Source organism: Scyliorhinus torazame, chromosome 19, assembly GCF_047496885.1.
Source record: "Scyliorhinus torazame isolate Kashiwa2021f chromosome 19, sScyTor2.1, whole genome shotgun sequence".
In the NCBI taxonomy this organism is placed as follows: Eukaryota; Metazoa; Chordata; class Chondrichthyes; order Carcharhiniformes; family Scyliorhinidae; genus Scyliorhinus; species Scyliorhinus torazame.
Window position 1 is genome coordinate 70,278,813 of NC_092725.1, and position 14,956 is coordinate 70,293,768.

The 14,956-nt window shown below is 42.5% G+C and overlaps 1 protein-coding gene across 6 annotated transcripts in view; it reads right to left on the reverse strand.

The window, feature by feature from the left end:
* Positions 1–996: 996 nt before the first annotated feature.
* LOC140396202 (uncharacterized) overlaps positions 997–14,956 on the reverse strand; it is a 97,381-nt gene continuing 83,421 nt past the window's right edge. For 5 of the 6 annotated variants that reach the window (XM_072484501.1, XM_072484500.1, XM_072484497.1 and 2 more), the window contains 2 exons: positions 7,155–7,247; positions 997–1,814 (listed from right to left, as the gene is read on the reverse strand). In XM_072484501.1, the coding sequence (XP_072340602.1) occupies positions 1,663–1,814; positions 7,155–7,247 (245 nt within the window). In that variant the 3' untranslated portion in view covers positions 997–1,662. The remainder of the gene's footprint in view (positions 1,815–7,154; positions 7,248–14,956) is intronic. The other variant, XM_072484502.1, reaches the window with a different exon arrangement.

Consider the following 14,956-nt stretch of genomic DNA (forward strand, 5'->3'; position numbering starts at 1 on the left):
GGGTCAGCTACCTATTGAAGAATGATAGACCATGTAATCAACTTGACTTCCTAATTTAGTCCACCATCACCAGCTGCACAAATTATTCCGAGTAGGTCTCCAAGGATTACACCCAGTCAGCTTGGAACACCACAGAAACTATCTGTTCATAGTACGGCAATGATACTTGAGAAAAGCGCAAGATTGATATATTTTAGCACAAGCCTTTGTCTGCATCTTAACTATTCTAGCTTAGCTCTCTGGAGACCCATGCAGCTAAATACCAGCAGAGACTGGAGACCATGTTATATCTGACTGTTCAATTAGTTTCCAGAAGTTTCAATTCCAAGGTCACATACAATACAGGTCACATACGATACAGCTAAATGTTTTCCTCCTCATGAATTCTTGCTGCTCTGCTAACTGGAACATGTCAGTTCGTTCATAACCAACACCTTATGGAGATGCCATATGTCCACCTCAAATCTGACTAGGCTGGTATTTACAGTAGTATTTCAGATATTTACAGTGAATTGAATTGGGAGAGGAGCAAAGAACTGAAGATGTGGCATAAATTAGTCAACAGGGTTAGGTTGATCGAAAGTGCAAAAATTAACCATCAGCCTCAGATTCTAATGAACTCTAATATACAATTATCCATAGTCAACGGGGACCTTTGCCAAAAAGAGGTCTGAAAGGCTAACAGATGGTTGGAATAATACTGCAAAGCATTTTAACAAAGGACTTGATTCATAAATAATGTCTAGTGACCTATTTTTGTAAAACAAAGGCATCTTTGCATCAAACCAGAGCATCTTGCAGGTATGATTTTTAAGCAAAATAAAGACATTAGTATTGACCACATTGCTTTGAAAGCTTAGTGCTTAAGATACAGTGCAATTACAAAGCTTTTAGATGTGCGGAATTTAAAACTTTGACTGGACCTTCAAAATGAAAGTGAAAAATTCGACAGGCCTGATCCCGCCATTTTGTAGCAAGATTGGAAGTAGACTTGAACTTTGTCAATATTCTTTAATAACAAATAAATTTGACATCAAAATAAGTGAATAACTTTACAGAATAGCAAAACAATGGTTAGGAGTCTCTCATTATTTGCAAACAATATGCAAAATATTACTGTTACATGGAAGTAGAAAATGTAGTGTCAAAAAATTACAACGTTCAATATAAAAAATTGACTTCATAAACAGTACAGTGAAGCCACCTTACCAGTGTTTCAGATCAAAATCATACATTCTGAAAATACAATGGATCAAGAAATTCTTGTCCAGCCACTCGTTTCTTTATTCATAGTCATCAGTGGCACTCTGTTCAATACTTTGTGTGGAAAATCAGCTTGATCTATATACTGAAATCAAGCACTATGTACAATTCAACTGAGGTACTAGTCAAAGCAAACGAGGCAATAGCCACATGCCTTGATGGAATCTGATATCAGTTCCAAAGGGAATTGCCTGAAACAACTCGTTAGACAACAAAGCACCTGATCACAGTTAATATGGATTGACAACAAATGAACAATTAAACCTTTTCATTCTGAGCCTTGAAAGTAGTGACAAAAAAAAATCACCATTGTATTTCGTACAAATGAATGGTTTATCTTTTCTTTTTAAAAAAGGCTCAATATTAAAGGTTGCTACTCAGAGAAACTTCATCACACAATTATTGGGATTTGGTTCTGGCTTTTGCCCTGGTTTTGCAGTTCTTTCCAGAAATAGGTAGCAGACTGACGAGAACAGCACGCTCTCCTGATGAGGAGTAGGTTTTATCCCGGATCATAATACGGCAGTTGTAGCTGGGTAGAAGTTTGGCATCTGTCACAAACAAAAAAAAAAGGTTTAACACCCAAGGATCAAAACTTTTATCCAACAAATCTATTCATCTTTTTACCCCTTCATTTCCTGAAAATGCTGATTTGATTTGTTCCACAGATGCCAAGTTGACTTTAAGAGCATGCGCACTTGACCATTTTCATGTAAAGACCTGGTACATCCTTGGGATATTCCAAAAAGCCTATTCGCCAATTGTTGGCAGGTTATTTGCTCAAAATGAACTGGGAATCATGGTTGATGCTAATCCGGTCCTTGCCCGTATCTACAAATAACTTTTACCATCAGGGCGGATAATTTTAGCTGCATTTTCCCACCTTGGAGAAACAAGGGCCCAATTTTTATTCTGACTGCTGCTTCAACTAATTCAGTATATAACAGAGGGACCAAACTCAGAACCAACTTGGATCAACACAATTCAGTATCAGAGCTTAATGCTTACTGCTCCAGCATGGGCGGCATGGTAGCATAATGGTTAGCACTGTTGCTTCACAGCGCGAGACACCCGCATTCGAGACCCCGGCCTGGGTCACTGTCTGTGTGGAGTCTGTGCCTGCGTTGGTTTCCTCCGGGTGCTCCAGTTTCCTCCCGCAAGTCCCGAAATTCTCCCTCCGCGTAACCGAACAGGTGACGAGGGAATTTTCACAGCAATTTCATGGTAGTGTTAATATAAGCCTACTTGCAACACTAATAAAGATTCTCATTTAGTACAGCCTTTTGGTCCTACAGTTTTGTCCTGAAGATGATGTTTCATGCTGGATCAGCTCAATCAGCCCAGATTCTTCACCAACATGGCTATTCTTCATTTGAGATCAGGGTGAGTGTAATCAAGTGATTTGATAAGAGGTTGTTGCAATAATGACCTGTTCGTGCTGAAATGGCTAATTACAGGCATGATGGAAAGTGTTTGGTCAACTTGAAATGAAACATATTCAGGGTCCTTTAAACCTGGCCTATTTAAGGAAAGTTTATAATACACAGAGCTGTTACCTGTCTGTGGTTAGAAGAAAGATGTCATTTGGCAGTTTGGAACAGAACACGGTTTGACCTGTCTATGACACAGGTCAGCAGAGTATAAGAATCAAACATTGGAGACTTTTCGCTTCAGGGATGACCTCTAGGAACAAACTCGCACATGCGGAGCCCAAGTGAAGTCTCCGTGAACAGAACAGACCTCCGAGAAGAATTTGGTCAATTTACTTCAAAGGGGTAATATCTACTCATATCCGAAGCGGAGAGTCTGGAGGCACATTGTGACCATTTGTATGGCATAAGATTTGAAAACAGTGTATTTGATGCAAGTTTAGTGAATAAATCATGTTGAATCATAAGTTTGGTGTAGAGTGTTAGTTTGATATGTAACTGCTTGACCTCTTGTAAGAATAGAGACACCAAGAGGCTCAACAGGGTGGAGAGTGAAAAGATACAAAACTCTGACCTTTGTATAATAATCAGGAATGAGAACCAGGTAAGTTTTCTCGCCTGTTTCCTTTGACCTTCATCTCACTTGGTAAAGTTATGCATCCCAATGATACCTTTCTTTCCATCTTTTGTATGCAAATGTTTAAAGATGTTTTTGTTGACACCCACGATAGAAAACAATTTTCAAAAGTTCATTGGTTTGCTTAACTAAATGACCAGTATACTTACCCAAAGTGTCTCCTAATAGGTGGATAAATGCCTATAAATGCTCAGGTATTAGTGGCAACAGCGGATAAATCCTCCTTGATAAGCTGCTAACAATATCAACACATCAACAGCTACCTTACTTCGATGGGAGGAACTGATTAATCATCTGTTCAGATTTGCTGGTCTGTACAGTCCATCTGCTGGTACTATTAATATGTTGTATTTTCTTGACCTTTCACAGGATGTGGGTGTCACTGGAAAGGCCAACATTTGTTGCTCATCCTGATTGCCCTTAAATGAAGTAGTTTGCTGGACCATTTCAGAGGGCACTTGGGAGTCAACCATGTTGCTGTAGATATGGAGTCGCATGTAGGCCAGACAGGGTAACAATGGCAGATTTCCTTCCCCAAAGGACATTGGTGACCCAGGTGGGATTTTAGATATAATCAACCACCATTATCGAGGCTAACTTTATATTCCAGGTGTATGAATTGAATTTTAATTCCACCAGTTGCTGTGGTGGGATTTGAACCCATTCACCCCATCACATTAGTCTGGGTCTAATGATGTTACCACTATGCTGCCATCTCCCCATACATCATACTTTTGCAGCAACTGCACTTGTACATAATTGCTTTTAAAATTCAAGTTGAGAGCTTCACAAATGCAGCTTTCCTAACATTATAAAATACATCATCCACCAGGAAAGGGCAACAAAAGGAACCAACGCACTCAGGCAACCGTTTGCATAATGTAAAAGTGGCAGCGTCTGGGTACAGAATGTGAATCGGGTAAACAACTGACAGAATTGTCAAGATACAACGAGGTGATGTACATACAGAAGTGAGAAAGTTATCCCTGGAACACCGTTTGATCCTCCAGCAAATCTGCAAAGGGAATGGGTTCCAGTTTTGCCATCTGAACTGGGTTCTAGGATTAACGAACAACTTATCAATTAAACTTCAATCCAAACTATATCCATTGGCATGATTAGAATAGATATCGGGGGCAAGATTTTAAATCAGCGGTGGAGGACTGAAGTCACAATGCTGGTGGAAATGAAGCAAAGTCTGACAGGAGCTCCCTGCGTCAAATAAGGAACACAAATTGCATCTGTTAACCATGCCAGGATGGTAGTGAGAATATTGGTACCTATGTTTTGCAGTTTTGAATCTTGTACGCTGTTATGAATAACTGCAAACCGTCTTTAATCCCACCCCATCTCCTCCATCCTCAGCTCCAACAATAGGACCGAAGAGCTCATGAACCTTTTTCCCTAATCAGTTGCGACATCTCTCCCTCCTCCCAGCCCACCAAGCCAAACTTTATACAAAATTGCCCAATCTCCAACTCATGCCCTCTCCAAGCTCTTTTGATCATCTTTTGCTGGTCTTTAAACATAGGAATTACGAGCAGAAGTGGGCAATTCAGCCCTTTGAGCCTGCTCCGCCATTCAATCAGATCATGGCTGATCTCGTCCTAGTCTCAAATCCTCCTCCCAGTCTGTTGTCCATATCCCTTTAACCCATTTTTAAAATCAGAAATATAACTATATCCTTCTTGATATAGGGGGCACTATGGGGCAGCAAGTTCCACAAATTCACCACCCTCTGCGAGAAGTAGTTCCTCCTCATCTCAGTTCTAAATCTACTGCCTCTCAACCTACATCTGTGACCTCTCATTCTAGAAACTTTCCCAATTCTCTGGCTTTGCTACTAATTCTCTGGCTTTGCTACTAATCTTTGCTACGTTGTATGTTTTTTTTTCATTATAAGCTCTGCTGCCCCAGTCTTTATTCAAAGAAGTCCTGCTCACCTATTACAGCTGTGATTACTCGCTCAGTTTAGCATCCGATCAAGCATTTTGAAATGCTCAGGATTGTTCTCAAATCCTTCGGTGGCCAGCTCCACAAGCCCAAGGAATCTACGCTCATAATTCTGGTCTAAGTATGCCAGATTTTAACTGTTTCGTTATTGGCAGCATGTATTAATAATCGCTTATTGTCACAAGTAGGCTTCAATGAAGTTACTGTGAAAAGCCCATGTAGACCATAAGAACTCCCTCCTACAACCCCTTTGACCTGATAACGCCTTATTCCTTCAAGATAATCCTTAAAAAGCTTTACCCTCATATTGCCATATGGGACTTGGTATTTAATTTTGTTCCATAACACCCTGGGATAATTTATTACATTAAAGATACTATATAACTAAGTTTTTCTTTTCTGCTAAAGATCATAGATATTCACACATTATATTTGTCAAACCATTAAAAATAACATCTCGAGTGCAAGCCACTGCCACTAACTTGGGTGTATAAAGTCGAGGTCATTTGGGAGAAAGAGGCCAAAGTGAACATCGGTCTCTTAAGAGAATGGAAGTAATAATGGGGAACTAGGCGGAGGAGTTAAATAAATACTTTGCGTCAGTCTCCAAGATAGAAGACGCTAATAGTATTCCAAAAATAGTAAATAATCAAGGGGCAAAGGGTGGGAGGAAATAAATACAATAATTAAATAACACAAAAGGGATTGCCTTTTATCTACTTCCAAATTATTTACTGAGACAACTCAAGTGCAATATTAGTATGTCACTGTGAAACAGAACCATCAATTGTTATTTTTATTATGTTCTTATCGATTCAGACTGGAAAGAGCACATAGGCAGGTTTTCTTGTACATTTTGTAAAGGAGATAGTCTTCACTGTACTTAACACCCAATGTATAAAAATAAAAACGCTCAGACTCAAATGCATCTAAGAGAGTCAAACACGCGGACAGAGGCAAGATCCCAGGGGGTTAAAATTGTTTAACTGTCCAGAAAGTGAAACACATGGGGGAATCTTTTAGAAAAAGTATCTTGACGCTTTTAGTCTACGCATAAAATCAGTTTCAATATGTAACTCTAGCAAGAGTAGTGCGGGACTTTGGACCGTTTATCATTTGTAGTGATGAGGCGGAGGACAAGGATAAGACAGAATTATTTTCCAACTTCTTAGCATTGAGAAAGCGGGATGGAGAACACTTTTAGTGCTGTGGCGCATACAAGAGAGAGGAGATAGGTTGGAAATCCTTTGGAGGTCATATTGAAGCTGAAGGTGAGCAAGGTGCTAGTTTGTAACAATTTATCTTGACTTACATGAAAATGTCCCAAGTCTTTCAAACAAGTTATTATATGGGATTTATGAGCATGAATGCAGCCAAACAGCCTGGGTTTGTTCAGAAATTCAAGACTTCAGGTAATAACAAAGTTAGAGCAGCAGAACCAGAGAAGGCAGCACAAACTACAAAAAGAGTTGAACAAGTTATGTAAGCAGAGAAATAGTGGATTGAAATTTAATATGCCACGCCAAGGAAAATGGATAAAACTTACTCCATAATGTTTAAATAGCTAGGAATGAAATGTAAAGAGGAGTCTTAGGTAGGTAAATGCAATGATTGATCAATGAAGAGAAATCAGCAAAAGCAACAAAGTTGTCATTCAAAACAATAGAACACGGGTTAGAGGAATTCATGATCAAACTGTAGAATGCTCCAGTGTCAGAACACATCTAAACTACTACATCCCATTTTGGTCACCAAGAGAGACATTGAAACACACGAGCAATATGACACGGATTCTAAACGTCAAAAGTTGCAGGTTATTAGGAACAGCTTATTAGGAACAGTTTACAAATAGTTTTTGTGAAAAGACTCACCAGTGCGTATTCCCCAATGGCTGCCGGAAGCAGTCCCTTCACCATGTCCCCCCTTCTCCAGCTCAACCAAAGGTTTGCAAGTAGTAAATAAATCTAAAGGGAGGGGGAAAAAAGTGTCAACTATCCATTAATTTCCAAGTACTGGAGGTTCAGCTCTGAAGAGTGCTTTCAATTCGCCTATCTCTCCCATGCTGCTGCTCCAGTTCCTCCCCTCATAGGTACGGTCCCTGGAGGGGCAGGAAGAGCGAGAAGTTGGGAACGTGACTGGAGGAACTGGAGAAGCCAGCACAGGATAGTAAGAATCTGTGATTAGAGAAACAGCTCTTCGCGGATTCTGTCTCTCCCATGTTCACTGCTCTTCCAATCTAACTCTGCATTGTTTCCTCACTCTCAACAAATTCCAGGGCCTGCTAGCTACATAGCCTCATTTGGACCTCGAAGGAGCCTTAACGTAATATTGCAAAAAGGCAACCGTTAGTCTTCGCTTTTTCATGAGATACTTGCAATGACTAGAGGGTAAATGTTTTGAACTCTTTATGTTTCAAAATCACGCTTGACCTGTTCTGGATATTGGTATTGGATACTGCCGACGGTCCTTTTCCAATGACCTCTTAACCAGTGCAAACCGCCTTCATCACCAGTATAATTCTATCAATGGTTAGAAATTTGAGTCCGGTGTAGATATGTTCTTGGATTCAGTAAAGCAAATTATTCCTTCAAGATATGAGCACCTTAACATTATAGTATTGACTCATCACCTATAGAATGTCAACATATCTTTCATTATCTCTAGGAATTCATTATCTCCATGAAATTAGGGAAGATTTCCTTTATGAATTCTCATCTTTATCTCACAGCCCTGCTACTCTGTGAATTTAGGCCTTCCATAGCCAAGTTATGTTCAATAGTAGCACCGTTAAACATGCATTCCAACAAGGTCTACACATAACAGCATAGTTTGGAGGCATGGTAGCACAGTGGGTAGCACTGTTGCTTCACAGCGCCAGGGTCCCAGGTTCGATTCCCGGCTTGGGTCACTGTCTGTGTGGAGTCTGCACATTCTCCCAGTGTCTGCATGGGTTTCCTCCCACATGTCCCGAAAGACGTGCTTGTTAGGTGAATTGGGCATTCTGAATTCTCCCTCTGTGCGCGCCGGAATGTGGCGACTAGGGGGTTTTCCCAGTAACTTCATTGCAGTGTTAATGAATGCCTACTTGCGACAATAAAGATTATTATTATTAAAACCCCAAAACATGACAGAATCATATGCAGATTTTGTAGAATTATAGTGTCACTGTTTGAGGAAAAGTCCAGGATTTTGTCAAGACAAATAGAAATGCCCTGGTCCAGAATGCCTCAAGCAGCTATACACTGGCCATTAGCTCTAGTAGGTCACTCTGGATCACTAGCCATGGAGAGTCGTGCCATAGGCTAGAATACAGTAAACTCCAGTAGATAATTGAAAAAAAAAACCCGACTTACTATCACATTTGTCTACTCAAATTTCACTTCATGTAAATTAGTTCGACAAAGGTAGGCACTTAACAAAACAGTTTACTTACAAACAATACAGCTGAAAAAATATTTCAGCTCACCAATCTATTTGTGTTCCAAGCAGTCAATGATTCATCATTGCAGCACATCAACCCAGACTGCTTTTTCCAAACAGATTCTTATTGGCAGTTGTAGCCCAGTACATCTTAAACTGCAACATAGTTTTATTTCCAAAACAATTGAATCAGCAATGATCTTATCGAATGGCATTGGAGGCTCGAGAAACCAAATGTCCTATTCCACTTCCCAACCTTCATGCTCGTTTAAATCACCAAGAAGCAATGTCCTGCTTACTGGATTAACCTTGCGTTTTTCCATTACGGGTTTACTTCTCCTCTAACCACACAGCACATTTTGACTGCGACAACTGTCAGCTTCGAAACAAATATTGATTGGAGAATATTTGCATTGTAATTTGAGTTTCTGTCCAATGCAAGGCGGCATTAAGTGTTCCAAGTATGGGCTCCTTAATGTCGCTTTAATACTATACATCTCAGGAATAGGCAATTGTTTCATTGATCTACAGCAGTTTTATTTCAGAATTCCTGAAGGATTAATCGATCAGCTAAGCTAATTTTGCATAGTTTTCTATTCATTTTGGCTGTTTTGGAAAAGTTTGACCACTACATTTAATAGCCCTTTAATTAGTCTGCTCAGCATATGTTGCCGATATTAAATTACATTTATTTATTATTTATAAGTTATTTATATAGGATGCATTAATTAGAAGTGGGTTTTAACATAATCCAACATAGAATCATAGAATTTACACTGCAAAAGGAGGCCATTCGGCCCATCGAGTCTGCACGGGCCCTTGGATAGAGCACCTTACCTAGGCCCCCACCCCCACCCCATTCCCGCAACCCAGTAACCCCACCCAACCCAACCTTTTTGGACACCAAGAACAATTTAGCATGGCCAATCCACTAACCTGCACATCTTTGGACTGTGGGAGGAAACCGGAGCACCTGGAAGAAACACACGCAGACACGAGGAGAAAGTGCAAACTCCGCACAGACAGTGGCCCAAGCCGGGAATCGAACCTGGGACCCTGGAGCTGTGAAGCAACTGTGCTAACCACTGTGCTACCATGCCCGCCTCCCCCATGATTATTTCAGGCACTTTCCCCAATCCCCCTAGATGGGGACATGACCACATTCAAAACTCGTCCGATATTGCCAGACTGGGCTTCAGAGGCCAACACCTTCTACAATCTCAACGCAGCCTTCTAGATCATAGAAAGGCCACGGCAAACAGAAATAGTATTATCTGAAACTGAAGTTTAATGTGTTGTGATTTCTAGGGCTTTCTGCCAAGCTCTCAATGCAGCCAGCCTAGAAAAATAGATACTGCCACAGGTGTCCCATGGAACTGAAACCACAAATGTCCAACTACCTGCCGAGAACTGTAATTTATTCTATTTTGTTACCCAAAGATACTAGTTCTCCATACCCTTCTTTCAGGCAAATACAACTGTATGGTGGTCAGCATGTTTACAATCACAATATTCAATATCCTAAAGGATTAAGAGGCATTTTGCTACTTTTGGAATATAATTTCCATTTATGTTTCTCAAAGTGTTCTACCATTAACCTACAGCAGCAATGACATTGCAACAAGTAGTTCACCGAATAGCCACACAATTATTTCCTTTTTGTCTTTCAATATTTCTGTTTTTCAAGTGATGTACAACATCTGGAACTGGACGAGCAGAGATTTCCTCCAACCAAATATTCTGAAGACTAGGAGTCATTGTCTGCAGTTCCCACCACAAACTCCGTTCCCCAAGAACTGAATTCTCCCTGATCAATGAGAGGCAGATCCAGATCACTTGCAATTGGTGCAGTATTTCAGTTTTTGCAATGAGCTTCTGACTACACATTCGCTCAATCACCAAATCAGTCACCTGACCCCCCCCCCCCAGCTCATTCAACTTCATAAAGCTAAGCTCTGCTGTCCATATCCTAATTTCCACCAAGTCCCATTCAAATATTACCCCAATGGCCACTTGACTTGCATTGGCTCGTGATACAGCAACATCTCAAACTTCATTGTCCCCCTTTTTAAATTCTCTCCATGGCCTCACACCCTTTCCTTCTCTAATCTCCTCTGGCCCTACAATCCACCATGATCTATGCACTCCAATTCCAGCATCTTGCGCAACTCATTCTACTCGCTCCACAAGTGGCCATGGTTACTTCAGCTACCAGAGCCCGATAATTCCTTACCCCCAAGACTTTCCATCTCTTCCTTCACCTGAAGAAGCCTTTCAAATCCTACCATTTTGCTGCCCGAATATATCATTAAGTGACTTGGTGTGAAATTTAGCTTGCCGAACTCTCCAGTAAAGCACCTACTACTTCAAAATGTGTTATAAGTCATTGTTGGTTGGTATAAAGCCCCATTACTCCAGAAAATACATGGTTTAAATATCAGTTACATACATTTCATATGTTCGCTACACAAGATCATGGCCTTTATCCATTGGAATGTGGAAATTTCATTCTTCAACTATGTTGAATGATAATGAATCCTATTATAAGCATTCTAATCATGGTTGCAACTAAAGACATTCCTAATTTTAGCCTAAGAAATTTAAATAATCCTCAATAGGCTCTTTTCCAATTCAGGTTCATTCTGTCTCACTTTGTTTTAACATGCTTATCAACAAATATGGGATCATCCTCTAGCTTCCAGCCAAGAGCAATTTAATGTGACACTCTTGATGCATTCATTTCACAGCTCCCTCCAACCTCAAACACAAAATCTCATTGCCACGGTAATCCAACACTTTATGCAGTGAACACAACCAATTACATTTTCAGCCACCCAGTCAGTGTAGGTCAACATAGCTTAATTTATGTTTGCTCAAAAAAATAATTTAAGACAAGATCTCAAAAGTCATGTTAGTTTTGTGCCTTATTTCTCCTCCAGCTGTTTTCTCCTATTGAAAAAGAAAGCTGCCACTCCCTCAATTAGCTAGTGGTTGAACCAGGTCACTTCTGTGTACAGCCTACCTGGATTTGTCTTTGTGATTCACCTAAGGGGTGTTGCATCACAGTTCACGGAGTTAACTGTAGCTCACATTCTAAAAACTCGATTAACTAGGTTGAATAATAGAATCCCTATTGTGCAGAAGGCGGCCATTTAACCCATCGAGTGGGTCCGAGGGTTGCTCTGAAAGAGCACTCCACCCAGCCCACTCTCCCACCTATCCCAATAACCTCTTAACCTAACCTACACACTGCGGCAGATGGAATTCAATGTTGCCAAGTGTGAGGCTATCCATTTTGGAAGGAATAACAGCAGAATTGATTATTATTTAAACGGTAAGATGTTAAAACATGCTGCTGTGCAGAGGGACCTGGGTGTGCTGGTGCACGAGTCGCAAAAAGTTGGTGTGCAGGTGCAGAGGAGATTCATTAGGTTGATCCCAGAGTTGAGGGGATTAGATTATGACGAGAGGTTGAGTAGACTGGGACTGCACTCATTGGAGTTTAGAAGGATGTGGGGGGATCTTATTGAAACATATAAAATTATGAAGGGAATAGATAGGATAGATGCGGGCAGGTTGTTTCCACTGGTCGGGGAAAGCAGAACTAGGGGGCATAGCCTCAAAATAAGGGGAAGTAGATTTAGGATGGAGTGTAGGAGGAACTTCTTCACCCAAAGGGTTGTGAATCTCTGGAATTCTTTGCCCAGTGAAGCAGTTGAGGCTCCTTCTTTAAACGTTTTTAAGAAAAAGATACCTTTCTAAAGAATAAAGGGATTCGGGGATATGGTGTACGGGCCGGAGAGTGGAGCTGAGTCCACAAAGATCAGCCATGATCTCATTAAATGGCGGAGCAGGCTCGAGGGGCCAGATGGCCTACTCCTGTTCCTAGTTCTTATGTTGGTGGTGGAAGGAATGTTTGTGGAAAGGGTACCAATCAAGTGGGCTGCTTGGTCCTGGACAATGTCGGGCTTCTTGAGTGTTGTTGGAGCTGCACTCATTCAGGCAAGTGCGGAGTATTCCATCACACGCCTGACTTGTGCCTTGTAGATGGTGGACAGGCATTGGAGAGTCAGGAGGTGAGCTATTCGCCATAGAATTCCTAACCTCTGACCTGCTTTTGTAGCCACAGTATTTATATGGCTAGTCCCGTTCAGTTTGTGGTCAATGAATATTAATAGTGAGGGATTCGGTGATGGTAATGCCATTGAATGTCAACGGACAATGGTTTAATTCTCTCTCATTGGAAATGGTCATTGCCTGGCACTTCTGTGGCACAAATATTACTTGCCACCCCAAGCCTGGATATTGTCCAGGTCTTGCTGCATTTGGACATGGACTGCTTCATTATCGGAGGAGTCGCGAATGGTGCTGAACATTGTGTAGTCATCAGCAAACATCCCCACATTTTACATTATGTTGGAGGGAAGGTAATTGATGGAGCAGCTGAAGATAGTGGGCCTAGGACACTACCCTGAGGAACTCCTGCAGTGATGTCCCGAGACTGAGGTAACTGACCTCCAACAACCACAACCATCTTCCTTTTTGCTAGGTATGACTCCAGCCAGTGCAGAGTCTGCCCCCCCCCCCCCCCCCCCCCGCTCCCGTTTTGTTAGGGCTCCATGATGCCATACTTGATCGAATACTCACCCTCAACCCACCTCTGGAGTTTTGTCCACGCTTGAACCAAGGTTGTAATGAGGTCAGGAGTTGAGGGACCCTAGCGGAACCCAAACGGAGCGTCAGTGAGCAGCTTATTGCTCAGTAAGTGCCATTTGATAGTGATGCTGATGACTCATTCCATCACTTTACTTTTTTTAAAAACATTTTTTATTTAAAACAAATTTGTAATAGTTCCAGAGAGAAAACAGGCCTTATGCAAAGAGCCTTAACATAGTGAAAACAAACAGTGGGAAAGAATAACCATGCGAATAAAGCACTTCCCCCGTCAGCACTGTTTGCCCTGCCCCACGTGTTCAACTAAACTAACGTGGCTCTAACCCCCCCCCCCCCCCCCCTCAGGTGCCGCTGCTGTCGGTTTCCTGCGCTGTTCCCCGAGAGTCTGCAAGCGACCTTCTACCCCCCCCCCCGATGCTATCCCCCAAGAACATCCTACACAATGCGCCCTCCAGCCCCTGCTCTCTATCCCGGCTGAAAACAATTTTGGATAGAACTTTACAGTACAGGATAATTTAACAAACCGCCGCCACACAAAAGCTCTGAGAGCCCAGAGTCCTTTAGATCAAGTCCAGCTTCTTTTAATTAAAGTCCACACCTAGTCAGAGCAAATTAGGTTAACGGACTGCCGTCACTGTACAGCACTGAGAAAACTAAATGCCCGTTAGTTCAAGTCCAGCTTCTTTCCATTAATAAAAGTCCAAACCTGTTCTGGTGTCTCAAAGTAGTGGTGGAGTTCCTCAAACGTAACCCAAAGCTTCGCAGGAAACAGCATTCCAAACCTCACCTTTTTGTAGGAGGCTGCCTTTACCTTGATGAATCCTGCACGCCTCTTGGCCAGCTCCGTTCCCAAGTCCTGGTAGATGCGCACCTCACAATTCTCCCATCTGCTGCTCCTCTCCGCCTTGGCCCATCATAGCACATGATCCCTGTCAGCAAGCCGGTGAAAGCGGACCACCAAGGCCCTCGGTCGGATGCCCGTCCTGGGCTTCCTTGTGGGGGCTCTATGCGCCCCATCCAACTCCAGGGGTCGGGGGAAGGCCTCTGGCCCAATCAGCGCCTCGAGCATACCTTTCACGTATGCACCCACATCAGACCCCTCGCAGCCCTCGGGGAGGCCAATGATCCTCAAATTCTGCCTCCTGGCTCTGTTCCCCAGCTCTTCAAGCTGCTCCTGCATCCTCCTCTGGCGGGCGTTCAGTTCTTCCACCTCATGCTCCAGCTCTGCCACTATGTCTGCCTGGCTGGAGAGCTTCACCTCTACCTCCCTGAGCGCCTTCTCCTGGACCGTCTGCGCCTCGACCATTCGGTCCATTACCGCCCTCATCGGGTCCAACGTGTCCCTCTTTAATTCGGCGAAGCAGTTCTTAAAAAACTCCATCTGCTGCTCCCTTGGCCAGTGAGCCTCCGCTCCCTGGACCCCGCTGTCCGCCATGTTTTCGCCTCCTGGCCTGGGGTCCCCGCTGCTCCAGCTTCGAGCCCTGCCGCACCACTCGACCACTTCTGGTCCAGTTGCTCATACCCTGGGGTGGGGGGTGGGGGGGAAAAAAGAGAGCCTCTTCCCCATCGTCCCCTCAAC